This window comes from Sodiomyces alkalinus (assembly GCF_003711515.1).
Source record: "Sodiomyces alkalinus F11 unplaced genomic scaffold SODALscaffold_4, whole genome shotgun sequence".
Taxonomy (NCBI): domain Eukaryota; kingdom Fungi; phylum Ascomycota; class Sordariomycetes; order Glomerellales; family Plectosphaerellaceae; genus Sodiomyces; species Sodiomyces alkalinus.
This window is the reverse complement of record NW_021167082.1, coordinates 3,250,611-3,272,639: the sequence shown is the minus strand read 5'-3', so window position 1 is coordinate 3,272,639 and position 22,029 is coordinate 3,250,611. Positions and strand designations below refer to the sequence as shown.

The window sequence follows — 22,029 nt, the reverse complement described above, 5'->3', positions numbered from 1 at the left end:
GGCCCGGTATCTGGGAGCCCTCTTAGTCCCTAGTCCTTTTCGGGCGGTGTCCTTAACCCTTTTAAAGGGGTAGGTCTTAGCTTAGCGGTTAGGAGAAACTAATATGGTTGTAGATAAACTGATATTGAACTCGGAGGCTGAGCTAAGGGTAGGTGTGGGTCCGAGTGGGGCGAAGAGTTGAGCTGAGGGTTGCTGTGGGGCTATGTACTAAGGTTATATAACTAGATATCTTAGGTAACCACCCTTATAATAGGTAGGCAAGGGTTACTATAGGGCTATATAGTAAGGTTATATAACTAAGTATCTTAGGTAACTACCCTTATAATATATATAGGTAGGTAAGGGTTATTATAGGGCTATTTATCAAGGTCACGTGACTATATATCTTAGATAACTACCCTTATATTAAGTAGGTAACGGTTATTATAAGGCTATTTATTAAGGTTATATAACTAAATAAATTAAGTAACTACTATTATACTTAGTAAAAGACTTTATAATAATATAATAACCCTTAGTAGAAATACTCCTTATAATACCATAAGGTATTTAACGCGATCGCGAAATAGTTCGACTAATTAATTAAAGGCGTAAAGCCCCATACCTACTCTCAGCTCAACTTTTTTATCAGCCATGCCCCACATCTACCCTCAGCCCAGCCACCGAGTTCAACATCAGTTAACATATAACCTCAAACTAATCTAGGGGAGGTTTTATAAGGAGACTACAGTTCAACTAACCATTGCCCCCCCCTGCTGACCTGACTATTACCCCCCTGCTAGCGTAGATCTAACCTGACCTGACTATTACTATAGCCTTTACTTCTCGCCCGACTATTAGTCGCTAAGCCTATACTAATGGTCGGGTAAGGTTAGCGGGACGGAAGAGTAATAAAGGGTAGGGATCGAAGTGTAAAATTTTAATACTACCGGAATTAATCCAGAATTAATCCTATATATAGTGGGATTTAATTCTAATAGCAGAATAATTAACTAACCGTATAAGTAGATTTCTTATTTGGATTAAATTCCGACCTTATTAATTTTAAGCTTAGTTCTTTTACGGACTTTTTATAATCGACGCCGAATCCTATACCTAATTATAACGACACTAATCCGACACCGGATCTTAATAAAACTAATCCAACTCCCGAAGCCGATATACACGGTGGTAATAGGTTTCCTAACCTACCTTTAATCGATAACGCTTTAAGAGGGGGAGAGGATACTAATAAGCCGAGCTCCGAGAGTAAGCACTACTAATAACGTAAAGAACACGATAGTAGAGTATAAAACCCTAAAAATAATAAAGGAATTATAATATACTAATAAGTTATTCTACTTATTTAGTAATAAGGTAATAATAAGACCGGGCTTTTACTCTCCGCCGACCCTAACTAAAATAACCGCTAAGAAGTTATAGAGAATACTCTTTACGCCGTAACGCTACTATTTATTACTATAATCCCTGAATTCCCTTAAACCGCGAACGATAGTATTACTTATATTATTCTAACTATATCTCTAGATCCTAAAGACGTTAAATCGCCTTAGAAAATTATTCAGTACTATACTAAGCGAGCCTTCCTAGGTAAAGTGGTTATAAGCATAGTATTCTCTAGAGCTATTATTACACGGTATATATTCCTCTACACTGGCGGTATTATATATCCGTATCTTACTCCGGAACTCAGAGCCGGCTATAACAGGGTTATAAAGGAGCTAGCAGAGTTAATCTCTACTATTCGCGCCCGAGTTAAAGAACTTACTCCTAGAAATGTAGCTATTAGCTATACCGTCGTAATCCTAAGGCGATCTAAGAAACAGTAAGCCTACGAGCGGGGGACTATGATATACAGACTACTAATAACCGAAAATACTTATATAATTATCCCGGGAAACGTTCGATAGGTTTTTATATGCTATACTAACCACTGCGAAATAAGACCCTAGCACTTCTGGATAATTATCCCTCTTAGTTATAGTAACTACTACGACCTTATTATCAGACATATCTAAGGTATAGCCTCGGTTTATAAAGTGGATAGCGAATATAAGTATTATTTATTTATAAATAATAGGAGGAGGAGAAAAAGATACGGCAAGTCTTTTCCTGGATTTAATCTGGATCTAATCTGGATTTAATTAAAATTAATTCGGAAACTAATTAGTAGCAGACATAGTCCACTATTCTGAATAACCTAACCTCGAACGGGTGCCCTATAGCGTTAAATTAAATATTATTATACTATCTAACTTAAACGTAATCCTATAGATTATTATTACTTTCTATAAAATATATAGTTATATTCCACCCCCGCCCGAAAAAGTACCGCTATCCATTATACGAGGTCTTCGTGGAATTATAAGGGAGATTAGTAAGCTATATATAACGTTAAGTAAGTCTTACCTTAATATTTATAATAAAAGTGTATACTAATTATTTTAGACTCTTTCCTTTAATCTAATACGTTAGCTCGTTTTATTCGTTAGTATTAGGGACGGTCCGTCACCGATATTTATATAAGCCTTATAAATAGAGATATTCTAAGGGAAATTATCCGAAAAGAGCACGCGAGTATTTACCCGTACGCCTTTACTTCGCTTTCTATACGGTACCTTCGTGATAAATACCGCTATAAAAATAACGATATAAGTTTTTACCCTATAGCATAAACCAAAACCAATACTAAGTTTCAGAAGTATATCCAGTATATCTACGAATCAGGAAATAGTTAGATAGTTATTTATGTCTATTAGGCATGGGTTAATAAATACAGGCGGTCATTTATAGATTAATTTCTACTTAACGCTAATTATAAGCACCTTCGGACTACCGGTTATATAAAGGTGATCTAGGGATAGTATAGCGAAGGGGTATCGAAAGGTATAATATCTTTACTTTTACCCTTTATATACGCGGCCAATCTTTATTATAGCTCTTCTACTTATACGTTACTTCACGAATCGTAAGACTATAAATATATACTTATATATATACCGGACCGTGTTTAGTATCTTTAAGGACTAGTATAACCTAGAGGTTAAATAGAAATATATCCACGGAGAAGGCCTAGTTAGAACGATTAGAGACTAGGACTATTAGAATATATAAGGTGAAATAATGCCGAATTAATCCTGAATTAATCTAGATTAGAATCGCTAATATGACGATAATAACAGGACTTAGTACCTACCTATAAATACATACGGATACCGAACTTTACTAAGACTAGGAGTAGCACTTATAGCGATATATCTAGCTCTACGAGGTATACTTCTAGCGGGGTTATAAACGGCTTATAAGGCCTAATTAAGGGCCGTACTCGAAGTACGCTAGAATAATATCGTTATTAAGTTATATTACCCTAGATTAGTATAACGAACTTTACGATATTATTATAGTAAATAACCAGGATCTTAAGGGCTAGGCACGCTATCAGAAACGCCCTATTATCCGTTCTGGTTTATATCGCTATATATCTTTTATACCTTCCGAGAACTAGGATAAACTACGTAGCGACATGAATATCGTTAAGATCCTATATAAGTGTTCTTATAAGTAGACTAGGCGATACGTTCCGCTTTTCTAGGATATTAGAGGGTATAGCTAGTACGATTAGGCCTAGTACGACTAAGCCTATATTATTCGGACCGGGTAAGTATAATTATCCTACCGCGATACTATATTAGCGGGTAGGTATTAGAACGCTATTCGTTAAAGTTATAAGTCTTCCTTTTTAGCCCGTAATATTCCTTTTTACTAATATTTTAGTAGAGTAGAAACGATAACGCCCTGCCGCTAAGGAGGATAACTTTCCTAACGGTAATAGTGATAGCGGGGGAGGCGCACGTTTACGGTAACGGTAGCGTACTAAAAGCCCTTTTCCCGGCTCCGACTTTAGGGATAACGAAGATACCCGTTCTTTTCGTAGCGTGTTATCTAGTAGTATACTACCACGCCGTGCTACTTTACGCGGTAATAGGTAAAATAATTAATCCGGAATATATCCAGAATTAAACCTAAAATATTCTAGTACATGACTAAGAGGCAGAGTATTATAACCCGATCTACGTCGGGCAGTTATATAGTTATAGTTAATGGGATTACGTAATACAAGTAGGAGTAATATATAGGAGCTCGAGGAGGTATAGGCTAATGTTAGAGCGTTATAGGAGCGGATTTACCGAGGTAATTAATAAAGGTAAATAAAATTCAGGGCCTTATTATAAATTATTTTTTATTATTAGTCTAGAAGTTTATTATTTTATTATAGTATTCTTTTAATATTTAATAGTTAAAAGACTACGCTAAAGTTATAAAAGTCTAAGTAATAAAACTAAGTAAATAGTAATATTAAGTAGTTTATATATAGTATCTGTTTAAGTTTAGATCTTTAAAGCTAAACCTTATTATAATATTATAGCTTATATAATAGGCTTTAACACTAATATATATATAAAGATTTTGGTAAAGGTTATATTAGCCTCAAAATAATAATAAATAAAGCTATTAATAGTAAAATAAAAGTAAAAAGATTATAAGGACTAAAAAGCCTAAAAAGACTAAAAAATTACTAAAAAGAGTAAAAGAGTAAAATAATAACTAAAACCGACTAAAAAGGGTAAAAAGGCTTATAAAGGCTTATGAAATAATAAGAGGCCTAATTGAAAGACTTATAAAGTATAAAATATACACGAAAAAGGCTAAAAGACTATTGAAATAGGCTATCCTAGGCTATAAAAGACTAAAATAGACTATAAATGACTATACAAGACTAAAATAGACTAAAAAAGACTATATAACGCTATAAAAGGCTAGAATAGACTAAAATAGACTATAATAGGCTATAAAAGGCTAAAATAGGCTATAATGGGCTAAAAAGGGCTAAAATAGACTATAAAGTATTAAAACAGGCTAAAAAGACTTTAAATAAGTATAAGGTATTAATTAAAAGTAAAAGTATTAATTAAAATTTAATATTACTATAATAGTTTAACCTAATTAGCCTAAAATAGCCGCTTGTACTTTTACTTAGCTATACATTAAAGGATATAACCCCTTTTTATATATATTATTTATATATATATCTAGCTAGAAATACGCTTATAGCGTATTATAAGAACCGACCCTTACTAGCGTATACTATAGAAACCGTGTTTTCCGGGTATATACTATAAGAACCGTGTTCTACGGAGGTATACCTAGTGGTATTATAGTACAAGCCACGGTATCTATAGGGTACGCTATAGGTATATTTAAGGTATACTATAGCTTCCCTAGGGTGTAGTTAGTGAATACCGGGGAATCCCCCGGGTTCCTATATATAGAAGCCGAGGATTCTACGGGGTTTACCCGTGGAATACTTAAGTCCCGGGGGCGCGCCCCCTTAGTTAGACTAGGATATCTTTATTATACCTTATTTACTATAGTAAAGGTTACCCCTTAAATCCTGGGTTTCCTAGGTCCGATAATACTAGCTGGCTAGAGTTATACCCGGATAGGATATATTAAAGCCTAGATCCTTTTAGGTCCTATAGTACTAGCTAGCTAGGGATTTACCTGGGTAGGGCTTATTATACCCGGTATCTACGGTATACCTCCGTAGAATACGGCTTTTACGGTATATCCTTATACAATATAGTTTTAATAATATACCCTAGTAAAAGGTAGTTTTTATAATACGCTATAAGCGTATTAACTAGGTAGCTAAAAATATACCTAGATAAAGTATATTAGTCCTTTACCCTTTATATACGTAAACCATACCTTAGTAATTAGAAGTAGCTAATTTAAGGTAGGCTTTACTAGTATTATAGTTATAATATATTAGTCTAGGAAGTAAAGTTAAAGTCTTTTACTTAATAATTATATATCTAATACGCCTTCTTAGCTTCTTTTTTCAGTAATAAGTATAAATTGTTAAAGGTATTATAGTCCTTAAAGTATATAATATATTAGCGGGCTATCCTAGTATTATAATAGTATACTATCCTAGGCTTTAAAAGTATACCGACTCGCGTTTAGTATAGTAACGCTATACCTTCTCTATTATAAGGTACTTATTTATCCTATAAATGAAGTATAAGTATTTATAGTGCTTAAAAAGGCTAAGGTTAGAGTTATAGGGTTGATAGATATAACTACTCTCTTTAAGAGTAAGGGTATTCTATTTTAGGCTTATTATGCCTTGTAAGAAAACTAATTATATTAGTAGGAGTATAACCCTATTAGTACTATAATACGGGTAATTATATTCGTATTTAGAGGGGTTTTGCTTTAGGGTTTATACTTTACAAAGGTATAAGTACGTCTTCCTTAAATAAAATACTTAGACTTTATAAGGAATAGCTTTAATAAGCGTAGCGTAAGTTTTAAAGGCTAGTATAGCCCCTTTCTTAAAAGCTTTCTTAATCTATTACTGTATATATATAGCTTACTATTATACTATTTTAGTTAAAATAAGGTAAATATTCTTACTAAGTAGCTTTTATACTATTATAGTATTATATCGGGTAATTAGTTCCTAGTAACATCTAGTAAGGATTATTTAGGGAGGTTTAGGTCTTATAATATTACTACTATAAAAGCCTTAGGTATAATAGCGGCCTAAGTCTCCTTAGATTTACTAGTCTTTTTATAAAGCTTTTTTAGATAATATAATAGATAATTATATATAGATATTACTAAGATATATACTTATATAAGCTTTTACTTATATAAGTATATATATAGCGACGTCGGAGTTTATATATAGTATATAATATAATTATATATTCTAAGACTTTTTTAATAACTAAGCTATATTTTAAAATTAAAATATGTATATCTAAAATGTCCGAGCTCCATAATATAAGGACTAAAATCCTTTAATATAAAGATTAGAACTATTAAATTACAATATTATAACTACTTATCTTAGAGTTTAAACTTATTTTTAAATAATATTATTATATTATATATATTATATTATATTTATATTATATATAATAAATTAATTTACTTGTATATATTATATAGTATAAGTTTATAGTATTTAAATATACTATTAAATTTTTATTATATTATATATAGACTTTATAATCCGATAGGATAAGTTCCAGGAAGCGGAGAGGCGCTAGGATAAGGCAGTGGCGGTAGCGAAGCGGATATACTAGCGGTACCTGCTTTACTTGACCGGGAAGGACGATAGCTTTCTCTAGCGGCTGTAGAAATAGGCACGAACTAAAGGGTGCGTATTACCGGACCCCCCGTTAGTACTACCACTATACCGAGACGATAGCGCTTACCCGGTAACTATACACATAGAAAAGGCCGAGGTCCTAAACCGGAAGTTCTTCCTCTCCCCTCCTTACCGTCCCTAGGCCCTTAGGCGTGGAGGCCCCCCCGGGGTAAGACGTCCGCCGAGATGTTACCGTAGTGGATATATAGGGGCGCCTTAAGAAGATAAAACCCTAGGCGGTACTAGGCCCTGATGGACTCCTAGCAGGGCTCTTAAAAGTATACAGACCCCCCCTATACTAAAGACTTGGCGTTATCTTTATAGTATGCCTTATAGCGAGCTACTACCTGAAGAGGTGCTATGACGCTACCGTGGTAATCTTTAAGGAGGAAGGTCGGCCGCTAGCCGATTATAGGATAGTAAAGGGCTAATAACCAATATTACTCCTCAGTATAATAGGTAAGGTCCTTAAGGGGATACTTACTACCCGGATTATAACCGTAACAGAGGAGTACCGGCTCCTCCCGGAGGGATAGATAGGTAACCGGATAGGGCGAAGTATAGAGATAGTAGTATAAAGAACCACGGAGGCTATAAGGGCGAGGTAGGCCTATAGCGGCACCGCTTTAATACTCTAACTAGATATTAAAGACGCTTTTAATACTATCCCCTATTCCCGCCTTATTAAGGTACTTAAAAGGAAAGACTACCCTTAATAGCTTAATACCCTAATTAGTAGCTTTCTCTAGGACTAAATAGCCTTGCTACTATTCAATAGCAAAACGGCCCCCCCGCGGCACCTCCGCGGGGGTATACCATAAAGCTCCCTAATCTCCTTTATCTTCTTTATCCTCTATATCTGTACTCTATATAAAAAGCTAAAAAGGGTCCCTAAAACGATAGTAGTAGGTTTTACCGATAATATAAATATTATCGCCTTTAGTAGGATAAAGGTATAGACGCGGTACCGCCTTACCGCCGCGTAGAGGATATACCTAGAATAGGAGACTATAAGCGGACTATAATTCGAACTAGCTAAGTATATCTATATCCCCTTTACGAAGTTATACTAACTCTTACTTACCCTATTTCCCCTTAATACTATTTCGGTGCCGGTAGCAGAGGCGATAAAGTTCGTAGGCGTTTAGCTTAATAGGAAGCTTAATTTCCGATAAAATACTAAAGAGGTAAAGAGCCGCTTAACTACCTAGATATACGCCCTTTTAAGGCTTAGCGCGGTAGCGTAGGGGTATAGCTTTGCGGATATAAGAAGATTATACCTTATAGTAATACGATTAGTAATTATCTATAACGCTCTAACCGTCTATAAGATAGGGGCCGGCCCCCGGTAAGGCCTTTTAGCGGTACTTATAACGGTATAGAACTAGTACCTCTAATTAGTATCCGGAGCCTATAAAGCCACGCCGGTTAGGGTCCTCGAAAAAAAGACCTTTATCCCCCCCCTTAACCTATACCTTATAAGCCTTAGTGCCCGGAAAGTCTACCAGATATAAGAGGAGGGAACCGAAGATAAGATATTAGCCGGAGTATACGCCGTAGCGAGAGCCTTAGCGGCACCGAATCAGTATTATAGGACCTACACGGCCCTCGCGTGGATAGCCTAACTTAACGCCCTAATACCCTAGGCCGGAAACACGGCCCTAAGAAAAGCCCTTATAAGGGACTAGGGTTAAACCTAGGTACAGTCACGGAGGCTATATACTTACGCCGTAGCGGCACTAAGCCGCCCCCCAATATAACGCTCTCTCCGGAAATATAGAGGACTCCTAAAGCCATAGAGCGCCGTTCTTACCTAAATTAGAATAAAAAAGCTAAACCTATAAGCCTTTTTAGTAAAAGTAAGGGTACCGGGATTTCTAATAACACGGTGCCCCTATAGCGATAAGGGGGTAGAAATAGCGGAGTATATAGTGCTTTAGTGCTAGGATATAACCGGGGAAAAGTATAAAGAGCTTTTCGGTGCTATAGGGAGACTACTCACGATTAAAGGGGATCTATATAACGTACTAGACCACGACACGGAAGCCGGTGTAGTTATAAGGTGGTTTCTATAACGGAAGAGGCTTAAGGACTTCCGCCTTACCCTTAAAGTTATAAAGGCCTACGAAGATACCTGTAACACTAAAGGGGGACCGTATCGGGGATCAGGTAGCATGACGACTAATTAAGTATTAGGATAGGGGCCCTATAAGCCGGGGCCTTAGCGGTATTAACATGGTATTATCACGATACCGATTAGCTCTTATTATTATTACCTCCCTCGGAGGTATTAACACTACTCTTAATATACTTAAGACCCTGCTAGGCTAATTAGCTAATACCGCTAAGAAGCCGTAGCGGGACTAGGGGGGAGCTATTTATAAGGTATTCTAGGATAAGGTCTATCTTACCTTCTAAACGCCTTATCTAATAAGATAATTCCTGCACCTTTACTAACGCGGTGCCGCCGCGACTATAACCGGAAGGTAATACCCGGTTTAGGGCCCGGCTAAAAGACCAGGACGCTATCCCTAGGCGCTCCTTAGCCTATAACTTATTAGTGTGGAACCGCTACGGCACCGAAGGGGAATACCTATAGTAGCGATACCCGCGCTATTAGCGGCCTTTACCGCTATATATATCTAGTAGATATCTATAAGACGTTACTACTACTTTTTAGTAGCGGGGGGGACTTATTACACTATTAGCTATATCCACCCCGACGCCTATATAATACTACCGCGGCACCTAAGCGATTTATATCCTTACACGGATAGCGACTATTAGTATAGTACTAATAGGCCGCGCCTATTCCCGTGGTATTAGTATAGTTTATATCGTCGGGGTAAATACCTAGACGCTTACTATAACGAATATAACTACCCTATGTTAGCGCTATAATACTACTCCGATACTACTAAGGGCTATATACGGTATAACACGAACTATACCGCGCTTATAGCGGCGATTATTATTATTAGTATTATTATTATTAGGAGACGATATCTACGACTATTAGCACGCTATTACCGAGGCACTACTACGCTATAAAGGGAATTTATATTATATTATTACTCGGATTACTTATTTATATATAATCGCTGCTATACTACCTAATTAACCCCACGCTATTATGCCACCGCGACGCTATCTACGAGGTACGTATAGTTAAAATAGGATAGGAATATAACGAGGAAACTAGAGGGGTATACTAGTTAGTATAGGCCGTAATACTACACCTATAAGACTATTAGCGGGAATAGATCGGGGAAAACCTATAACGAACTTATTAGCATTATAAGAGGAAGAGGGAGGATTAAGGTATAAAGGCCTCGGGGGATATTAACTATCTAATTCCTATAATAGGGTAGGGCCCTATTCCCCTTACCTGCCGCCGGATATAGTAAGAACCCACCTAAGGGAGGTAGGAAGCGCTTACCTCCTTTACTCTTTTTATTAACCGAGTAGAAGGAATACAAGGTATAATCCCCGGGGACGTAGGGAGGCTAAGGCTAAAGGGCCGTGGCCTCCGCACCGCGGAGGCGTGGTAGTACCCCCTTAGCCCTTACTCCGCCACTAACGATTAGCTTAGGCTAACCTACCTAACTACTAGCCTACTATACTTCCCGTTAGCTATTAGTCTAGAGGTGTGATCTAGATATATAGTGGAGACGAACTAGGGCCACGTCGGCCCCGTAGCGGCACTACTCCACCTAAGGAAGTGTATAGGGGTTTTCCCCGGGTTTTACCCGGGTTTTCCCCACTATAGCTACCCGAGAAGGACCGTATAGCCTACAAAGGCTCCTATAGATTAGTTAGGATAGCGGAGTAAGATCGATAATAATAATAATAGACTTTATAATCATATTTCATTTAGGGAATTTTAATTATTATTATAAAAAGTTGATTTTCTTATAGTTTTATTAGTATTATTTAGTAGTAAAATAACCCGTAGGGTTATTATTCAGAGTCCTCTAAAGTAGGTATACGGGGGCGCGGCTAGGAAATAGAATAACCAGCCTCTAGCTAAAGATAAAGGCTACGCGCCTTCTATTCAGTAGCGCCTAAGCCGCTATCTAGGTAGTGGAAGCTTACCTAAACTAAGCACCTATTATCCCTCTAGTAAAGGGGGTAAGTCACCCTCTACTAGAGATGGTAAAACCTATAAAGCTAGCCTAGGGTATATCTAGCGACCTCCTTTATTTAATCGTAGTCGTACTATAATAATATTAGTAAAGGATATAGGTAGGTAAGGCAGGCAAAATATATAGTACCGTCGCCCTTTATAGGGGCGTATAGGAGTATACTAGTATAACGATAAGCTATACTCTTAGTTAGTATCTAAAGAGTAACCTCCTTATCGTGGGCTAAAGCGTGCAGATATCGGTAAAATCCTAGTATTATAATTAGTATAACCACTAATATATTAAGCTATCACTCTAGTCTAATATACGTGCTGCCTCCTGGTTATTAGCCGAAGATAATACACCCTTTACCGCTACCGCCGAAGTTAGAGTATAAGACTATTTTAGATACTTCTTTAATAAGCTAGTAATCGAGTAGGCAGTCGACTAGTTTATTATTAGAAGCTATTTAATTATATCGTATAACTATAACAGAATACTTATAATATAGTAAGGGCGACTATCCTTGACTGTATAGCGGTAGTATATTTCACCCGATATAACCTTAACTTAACCCTGCTAGATACTATTAGAATTAATCCTAAACCGGTCCTAAATTAAATCTAAATAGTAACTTATATCGTTAGTTTCGTAGCCTAGAAATCCAGGGCGACGGCCTTACTTATTATTAAGATACTACTAGTACTTAGCTATCTAGGAGTACTTTTTAGCTATAATTAACGAGGAGAATAATAGCGATAATAAATAAAAAAAGAATTATTAATTAATCGTGCTAGTTATAAATAAGGTTAATAATATTATAATTATTGACTTATTTATTATTATTATTATTATCGATCTTACTCCGCTATTCTAACTAATCTATAGGAGCCTTTCCAGGCTATACGGTCCTTCTCGGGTGGCTATAGGGGGGAAAACCCGGGGAAAACCCCTATACACTTCCTTACGTGGAGTAATACCGCTACGGGGCCGATATAGCCCCGATTCGTCTCTGCTATATATCTGGATTATACCTCTAGGCTAGTGGCTGACGGGAAGTGTGGCAGGCTAGTGGTTTAGTAGGTTAGCCTAAGCTAATCGTTAGCGACGGAGTAAGGGCTAAGGGGGTACCGCTACGCCTCCGTGGTACGGAGGCTATAGCCCTTTAGCCTTGGCCTCCCTATATCCCCGAGGATTATGCCTTTTATTCCTTCTACTCGGTTAATAAAGAGAGTAAAGGAGGTAGGCGCCTCCTGCCTCCCCTAGGTAGGTTCCTATTATATCCGGCGGTAAGTAGGGGGGGGTAAGGCTCTACCTTATTATAAGAATTAGATAGTTAATATCCCCTAAGGCCTTTATACCTTAAACCTCCCTCTTCCTTCTATAACGCTAATAACCTTATTATAGGTTTCCTCCTAATTTATCTCTATTTATAGTCCTATAGATTTATCGTTACGGCTTATACTAACTAGTAAACCCCTTTAGGATTCTCGTCGTTTTCCCCCTATAGTTTTACTATAAGTATCTCGCGGGTGGCGTCGTGAGGGCGTAGTAGCGTAGGGTTAACTAGGTAGTATAATAACGATCTATATATATATATAAGTAATTAATAGTAGTAGCTTAATATAAGTTCTTTTTATAGCATAGTAGTGCCTCTGCGGTAGCGTGCCAATAGTCGTAGATATCTTCTCTTAATAATGACGCTAATACTAGATAATAATCGTAACCGTTATAAAAAGGGCTTAATCCGTGTTATACCGTATGTAAATCCCGGGGGTATAAAGGCGGTGCCGTAGTGGCTAACTTAGGGTAGTTATATTTATTATACTAAGCGCTTAGGTATATACCTAGACGATATAAAGGCCTATTCTAATACTATAGGTATTAGTATGGCCTATTTTCAGTATACTAATAACCGGCGTCTATGTAAGAATATAAGTTATGCTAATACCCCCGTAGTGCCGCGGGTATACCGTAATAGTATATCCTAATCGTCTCGATAAATCCCCTCCGCTACTAAAAAACGGTAATAGCGTTTTATAGATCTCTATAACACGTATATAGCAGTAAAGGCCGCTAGTAATAACGGTGTCGCTACTATAAGTATCCCCTTTTAGTGCCGTGGTAATCTCTTACTAATAAGTTTCTAAGCTAAGGAGCGCCTAGGGATAGCGTCCTAGTCTTTTAGCCGGGCCCTAAACCGGGCGTTACCTTCTGGCCACGGCCGCGGCGGTATTATATTAGCGAAGTTATAGGAGTTATCTCGCTAGATAAGGCGTTTAGAGGGTAAGATAGACTTAATTTTAGAATACTTTATAGGTAGCCTCCTTTCGGCCCTATTATGGCCCCTGGCGGTAGTGATTAGCTAACTAGTCCTTATAGGACTTTAAGTACGTTAAGAGTGGTATTAGCACCTCCGAGGGCGATAAAGATAAGGATAACTAGTAGCGCCCTATTAGTACCGAGCTAATACCGCTAGGGTCCTAGCTTATAGGACCCTTATTAATAATCCACTAATTCGCTATACTATTCCGTCTCCGCTCCGGTCTCGCTTTAGTATCGTCTTTATTTTCGTAAGCCTCTATAACTTTAAGGGTAAGGCGAAAGTCCTTAAGCCTTTTCCGTTATAGGAACTACTTAGCTATTATTCCGGCTTCGGTGTTATAGTTTAGTATATCGTATAGATCTCCTGTAACCGTGAGTAGTCTCCTTATAGCGCCGAAAAGCTCTCTACGCTTTTCCTCGGCTATATCCTAGTATTAGAGTACTACGTGCTCCGCTATTTCTGCCCCCCTATTACTATAGGGGTACCTTATTATTAGGAATCCTAGTACCCTCGCTCTTACTAAGAAGGTTTATAAGCCTAGCTTTTCTAATCTAATTTAGGTAAGTACGGCACTTTATAGCTTTAGGAGTCCTTTATATTTCCAGAGGGAGTATTATATTGGGAGGTGGCTTAGTGCCGTTTTAGCGTAGGTATAGGGTCTCTATACCTCCGCTTAGGTTTAACCCTATTCCTTTATGAGGGCTTTCCTCGGGGCCGTGTTTCCGGCCTAGGTTATTAGGGCGTTTAGTTAGGCTATCCACGCGAGGGCTATATAGGTTCTATAATACCCATTCGGTGCCGTTAAAGCTCTCGCTACGGCGTATACTCCGGCTAATATCTTATCTTCGGTTCCCTCCTTTTATATCCGGCGGACTTTCCGGGCACTTAGGCTTAAGAGGTATAGGTTAAGGGGGGGGATAAAGGTCTCTTTTTCGAGGACCCTGACCGGCGTGGCTATATAGGCTCCGGCTATTAACCGGAGGTACCGGTTCTATACCGTTATAAGTGCCGTTACGGGGCTATACCGGGGGCCAGCCCTTATCTTATAGACGGTTAAGACGTAATAGGCGATTATTAGCCATATTACTACGAGGTATAGTCTTCTTATATCTATAAAGCTATACCCCTATACTACCGCGCTAAGCCTTAAGAGGGCGTATATTTAGGTAATTAGTCGGCTTTTAACCTTTTTAGTATTTTATCGGAAGTTAAGCTTCCTATTAAGCTAAACGCGTAGGAGCCTTATCGCCTCCGCCACCGGTATTAAAGTAGCGCTAAGGGGAAGCGGGGTAGGTAAGGGTTAGCGTGACTTCGTGAAAGAGATATAAATATACTTAGCTAGTTCGAACTATAGTCCGCTCGCGATCTCCTAGTTTAGGTATATCCTCTATACGGCGGCGAGGCGTTACCGCGTTTATACCTCTATCCTACTAAAGGCGATAATATTCGTATTATCGGTAAAACCTACTACTATTATTTTAGGGACCCTTTTTAGCTCTTCGTATAGGGTAAAAATATAGAGGATAAAGAGGATAGGGGAGATCGGGGAGCCTTATAATACGCCCGTATAAAGGTACCGCGGGGGGGTTATTTCGCTATTAAGTAGTAGTTAGGCTATACGGCCCTAGAGGAAGCTGCTAATTAAGGTATTAAGCTACCGGGAGTAGCCTTTCCTTTTAAGCACTTTGATAAGGCGGGAATAGGGGATAATATTAAAAGCGCCTTTAATATCTAGTTAGAGTATTAAAGCGGTACCGCTATAGGCCTAGCTTACCCTTACGGCCTCCATAGCTCTTTATACTATCGTCTTTATACTTCGCCCTATCCGGTTACCTATCTATCCCTCCGGGAGGAGCTAATACTCCTCCGCTATAATCGCGATCTGGTCGGCTAGTATCCCCTTAAGGACCTTACCTATTATGCTAAGGAGTAATATCGGTTATTAGCCCTTTACTATCCCGTAATCGGCCGGCGGCCGGCCTTCTTTCTTAAGGACTATTATAGTTGCGTAGCGGTACCTTTTCGGGTAGTAGCTCGCTTTAAGACACGCTATAAAGATAGCACTAAGTCTTTAGTATAGGGGGGGTCTATATACTTTTAGGAGCCCTACTAGGAGTCTATTAGGACCTAATACCGTTTAGGGTTTTATTTTCTTAAGGCGCCCCTATATATCCGTTATGGTAATATCTTAGCGGATATCCTATCCCGGGGGGATTCCTCGCTTAGGGGCTTAGGGGCGGTAAGGAGGGGGGGGGGGGGGAAGAACTTCCGGTTTAGGACCTCGGCCTTCTCTGCGTATATAGTTATTAGGTAGTCGTTATTATCTTAGTATAGTGGTAGCGCCGATAAGGGGTCTAGTAATACGCCCCTTTTAGTTTATGCTTATTTGTATAGCCGCTAAAGAAGGCTATCGTCCTTCCCGGTTAAGTAGAGTAGGTGCTATTAGTATATCCGCTTCGCTACCGCCACGGCCTTATCTTAGCGCCTCTCCGCTTCCTAGAATTTATTCTATCGGTTCCGGGACTTCCTACATATATATCTACGGTAGAGGCGCCTTACTTCTTAGGTAAGGGCGGTTAGCTCCGCGTTCTACTAAGGGGTGGATAGACGTTTAGGGGTGCCCCTATAGCGGCGCGGCGCGGCCTTATCGGCTATAATTATAAGCTCAACTATTAGGTTATCTAGTACTAAGTCGATATCTTCTAGTAATATAAGGGGGCCGGTCTACTATAGCCGCGTAGTAGCGAGCTAGGGGACCTATAAGGGGTTAAAGTCTTTTTAGACTTAGTAGAGCCCGGCTAGGTCCCGCGGTAGTATTATCGCGGTGGTCGGTAAGGTATCCGTCTTCATAAGAATTCGGACTATCTATAAGTAGTAGTTAGACACGATAACGGTTTTATCCGGGCCGCTAAAGTCGTAGCGGAGCCCTTATATTACCTACATAAGGTTAATAGTGCTTGTATACTGGCCCGGGCGGTACTATATAGTTATTCCGGGGGGGTTATTAGGTTAAGGTTCTACCGGGTTATAAGGGTAAATAGGGTATCGGCTTAGGGGTAGTACCGTGGTGGCTATAACTATAGGGGGTAGCATAGGTTAAAGTCCCTTATAAGAATATATCGGCCCCGTGGCAGTGCCGTGTTAAATATATCTTATAGGGGCGTATTCTAGGGGATCCTAGCCGACTAGTAGTTTTCTGAGTAGATTAATTAGATTATAAGGGTATTATCTCCGGTCCCGAATATAACCGTATAGGTATCGTGGTAGGCCCGCTATATCCATATATATAGCGGGTATCTATTAGAGATATATAGGAGGGCACGGCCTCCTCCTTAGATTAGCCGGTATACCCCTTAGGAGGGGTATACCGGGCTTTTCGTAAAGCGGTTAAGGCCGGGTTCCTAAATTACTATTATATCGTACTTAGCGCGGTACCGGAGCGGTAGCTCCCGCTACGCCTAACTCCTCTCTATATTCTATAAAAGGATATAGATTTCTATTAATTAAAGGGGGGGGGGAGGTTAAGATAACGTACCCGGTATAACCGGGGTCTAGCTCTAGGGTTCCTACTATAGTGCCTTATCGGCCCCGCGGGGGACTATATAGGCGCTTATCGGGCCTAGTATTAGGGAGCCCTCCTATCCCCTAGTCCTTTTCGGGGGCCGACCCCTACCTTTATACAGGGGTTAGTCTTAGTCCTAGGCGATAATAATTAGGGGGAAGATTTACGGCTACCGCGGGTATACCGCTTCGGTCTAACGGGTAATATTAAAGTCCCTGGCTTAGTACTTATACGCCTTACGGGTCTTTTTAGCCTCCTTCTTTAACAGTCGGTATAAATCGTTAAAGGTATTATAGTCTCCGGTATAGGCGGCGTAGCGGCGGGGGCGCCCCGGCGCTATAGCTTTATAATATCCTAGGCTTTAAGGGTATACTAATTCGGGCTTAGCGTAGTAGCGGTATACCCTCTCCGTTATAGGGTAGCCGTTCGCTTAGTAGCTACAGTATAGGTATTTATAGTACCTTAGGGGGCTAAGGTTAGGGTTATATAGTTTATAGATATAGCTACCCCCCTTAAAGAGGAGGGTATTCCGGATAAAGCTTACTACCTTTTCCGGCGAAGCCGATTCGATAAGGAGGAGCGCTACCTTACTAGTACCGTAATAGGGTACCCGTTATTATACTCGGATACTTTTTACCTTAGGGTTTATATCTTATAGGGATACTAGTAGGTCTTTTTCGGATAGGGCGCTAAGGACCTCCTAGGGAATAGCTTTAGCTAGCGTAGGGTACGTGCGTATAGCTAGGGTAGCTCCTTTACTAAAGGCCTTCTTAATCTATTATTCCTTATAGGTGGCCTACCACTATACCCCTTTAGTAAAGGTAAGGTAGATATCTCCGCATAGTAGCTTCTATGCTATTACGGTATTATATCGGGTAGTCGTGGCGTTTATAGCTTAGATAATCTCCTTTAGGGTCCTATCCTTAAGGGGCTAGTCTTCGGGGAGGGTTTCTTAGCGGATAATTAATTCCCGGTAATACCTAGTAGGGATTACCTTAAGGGGTGCGGGGTCCCGTAATAGTACTACTACGGGAGCCCGGGCTACGATATTAGCCTAGGTCTTTTTCGTGCTATTTATCCCTTTTCGGAGTTCCTCTCGGATAATATAACGAATAATAGCGTATAGGTGCGTTAGCGGTATCGTACTAGTATCCTTACGGGTACTACCTATCGTGATTAGTTCTTTTACTAGCTCCACGACCTAGTTAATTATATTCCTATTAGCTAGTAAGGCCTAAATTTCTGCGCTAATCTTAGTTACTCTTAGTTCTGGGGGGCGTAGTAGTCCCCTTTTAGTCTTATATCGGTTCCGCGCTATATCCTGCCACGGGCGGGGGGGGGGAGCGTTTATATTACGAAAAGTGGGTCCGTTACGAATTCTATATAGTCGAGGTCGGGGCGACGCTATCCTATAACTCTTCCGGCTATCCCGTAGCGCTAGTATTATAGTAGCGCTACGATAGTATCCCGGGAGGGAGGTAGTAGTTATAATCTCTATCCCGATAGTTTTATCGATTTTACTCTTATTGCGCGCCCGTGGTCGCTGCCGTTAGATCGATAGTGTAGTATATAGCACGATAATAATAAACGCGCTATTACTCCTACGAGTATAACACGGGCCTCTAAGAGGCTTAAGACCACGGCTACCTTATTTATTATTATAAAGCGTAATTAGAGAAAAATAATTATAATCTAGCATTATTATAATTAAGTTATAGAAACGATTAGGATTTATTTAGCTAGTAATTACTAGGCTTTTACCCGATATATTATATAACCTAACTATTATATCCTGAATAGGTCCGGAAATAATCCTGAAATAATCCAGTTTTAATTCCCTATATGCACTAGCAGCGATTTAATTCTACTCCGTCCCGCTAACCTTACCCGATTATTAGTATAGGCTTAGCGATTAATAGTCGGGCGAGAAGCAAAGACTATAGTAATAGTCAGATTAGGTTAAATCTACGCTAATAGGGGGGCAATAGTTAGGTCAGCAGGGGGGGACAATAGTCAGTTGAACTGTAACCTCTTTATAAGTGCCGCGGTTACACCGTTTCGGTCTAGCGGGTAACATCGAAGACTAGCTCGGTGGGGTGGGCACTTATATGATATCCTGTGTGGGGAGAAATCCATCCCCGTTACGTAACCGTCAATCTCACGGCCTGTTCAACAATCCCTACGTGGAGACAAAGGCCAATACAGAGGTACAAGCAAAACACTTGCACTCTGAAGTTACATGTCGCTTCTCACCAACCGGCTCCCTTTGCCCTTCCTGGACTTTTGATGAACAAACGACATCCGCAATTGCGAAATACAGTGTCAGAACGGCCAAATACTACGAACGGATTCAGAGCATTTCCTGTTACGCCAAGGAACTATTCAGAAATGGACTTCGGCAACTTAGGGAAGAATATCTCGTACGTCCAACTACCAGGATGTCACATGCATTTTCGTGATGTCTTCGCGTCCTGACGAGCAATGCATGGAATCACAGTTCCTTGAGTGCACAGATCACTCCTTTTGCCTCCCGTACATTTCAGTATACGAAAGAGCAGCTGGGGCAGGCGGAGGAGAAGGTAAATATATTCGACGCCGCGGTCTTCACCTGGTTTGGAAGCCATGTTGACCGGACTCCAGACACAGCTCCCCCCTGACTACATTGACCTTGAAAAGCGGGTTGATGCTCTCAAGACGGTCCACCAAAAGATGCTTGCGGTGACGTGAGTAAAGGTTCCCTGTTTGTTACGACCCTCTTTGTTTGCGCTGAGACTGATCTCGACAGTTCGCAATATTCGAACGAAGCATATGACTACCCTCCCAACATCAAGGAGACATTCCAGGACCTGGGACGCACTGTTAGCGAAAAAGTACACCTTCTCACCACGGCTAGCTCCCCAGCGGAGGCCCAAGCCGCCTTGACTGCCCTTCCAACGGCGAAGCCCCAACCAAAGACTTTCAGCCATGCCATGGCCCGCGCCAGTCTTGCGAGCAGCCAAGTACTCCACCAACAGCACACTGGTGTTGGCGAACATCCTCTGGCAGCAGCACTCGAGAAGTACGCCTTGGCGCAGGAGCGCGTTGGCGAGGCGCGCTTGGCCCAGGACGCACAGATTCAAACCCACTTCCTGAATGCCTGGACCACTACCTTGAACACCAACCTCATGTTTGCCAGCCGTGCCCGAAAGAATGTCGAGAAATCCCGCTTGAATCTTGATGCCGTGAAGGCTCGTGCCCATGGAACTACGTGGCAGCTTGGGCACAGCTCATCGCGAGCGGAAGAGCCTCAGTCCCACGAATTAAGTTCCGAGGCTCAAGAGGAGGTTGAGAAAGCCGAAGATGAGTTTGTCACACAAACGGAAGAGGCCGTGGCAATCATGAAGAATGTCTGGTTTCCATTCCTGATTTGGCGGGGTGAAGTAATTATTGGGTTGTGGCTAATTTAAGTTACGCAGGTCTTGGACACTCCCGAACCTTTACGGAACCTGGCCGACCTCATCGCCGCTCAGATCGAATACCACAAGAAATCATACGAGATCCTGAGCGAATTGGCGCCTATTGTAGATGGGTTACAGGTAGAACAGGAAGTGCGTTGCTAATCGCCATCATGGCGCCGTGGGTTCACCCGTTACTAACCGATATACACAGACCAGCTACCGTACGAAGCTTGACAGCACATCCTAAGCACTCACTATGTACCGAGTGCGGATTATCTACTTTCTTTCCTCTGCCAAATAAGGAAGCGCATCGCGTTCAACGCCGGCTCTTGTATTTTACGAATATAGAAAGTCCTGGCCACCCTAAATAAGCTATTCAAGATATATATTCGTGGCTTTCCACGGACATAATAATATAGGACTTCTTTCTAGCCTTATTCTTTAATAGGTCTTCTTTCTTAATAGTATATTAATTATAGTATTTTATTGTTTATTACTATATTCTCGGTTACCTAGACTAGGCTGGCTCTCTAGGTAGATTTTTCAATTTTCTAAATATAAAAAAAAGACTTAACTAAATCAGAGTGTTATATTTAGCCTACTACTAGGATCCGACTACATACCGGATCTTCCTAGACTATTAAACAAGGCCGGATATATCTAAAGCTGCCTCCGTCTTTTAGAGTTTAACTTAAACCCGTTCTAATAGTATCACGATACCGCTAACCGTTACCTTAAGTATTATAAGTCCACTAAATTACTATACCTTCGGTTCGGACTATAAGAAGACCTACTAAATCACGCCCTTTTTTATAATAGTAACGCCGTCTTTACTAATAATCGCTATATAAGGTATAGCTTATAAGGGTATACGACTTTACTATTCCGTAGTTAGATTAAGTCGAATGCTAATAAGCAAATAAGGGTTATAACCTTTAGTAATAAAGTAGAGCTCGTGGCTTTAACTAGTTCTATATACTAGTATATCGCTATAATATTTAATAAAGGAGCTATCCGTGACGTTTAAAACAGAGCTACTAATAATCTTCTATAATAAGGACTAAACGCCTTAGTTATTAGGAAGCGCTCGACCTTATATTACCTCGCGATTAAAGCAAATCGATATCTACGCGTTAGAGATTTAGCAGGTTATTTAATAACCTTAAATTAAGGTTAAATAGACCCTTATAGGCGAGATAGTCAGCGACGGATTAACAAAGGCGTTAACGCTATAAAAGTATGCTTAATTCGTGTACATTTTAGGAATAGAGATCTGCCTACGCGTAGACGATTAACTAGAGCGATCAACGCTCCTGCTATTTTAGTTCCTGGTTTTATAACGATCTATAGAGTAACTA

General features: G+C 40.0%; 1 protein-coding gene across 1 annotated transcript; it reads left to right on the top strand.

Moving 5' to 3' along the window:
* Window positions 1-19,622: 19,622 nt before the first annotated feature.
* SODALDRAFT_339785 (BAR domain-containing protein) lies at window positions 19,623-20,918 on the top strand (the record flags this gene model as incomplete). The annotated part of the gene is made up of 6 exons (XM_028612884.1): window positions 19,623-19,654; window positions 19,732-19,813; window positions 19,875-19,957; window positions 20,020-20,620; window positions 20,690-20,821; window positions 20,883-20,918. The coding sequence occupies 6 exons, from the start codon at window positions 19,623-19,625 to the stop codon at window positions 20,916-20,918; spliced, it is 966 nt and encodes a 321-aa protein (XP_028467266.1).
* Between the last annotated feature and the right edge of the window lie 1,111 nt (window positions 20,919-22,029).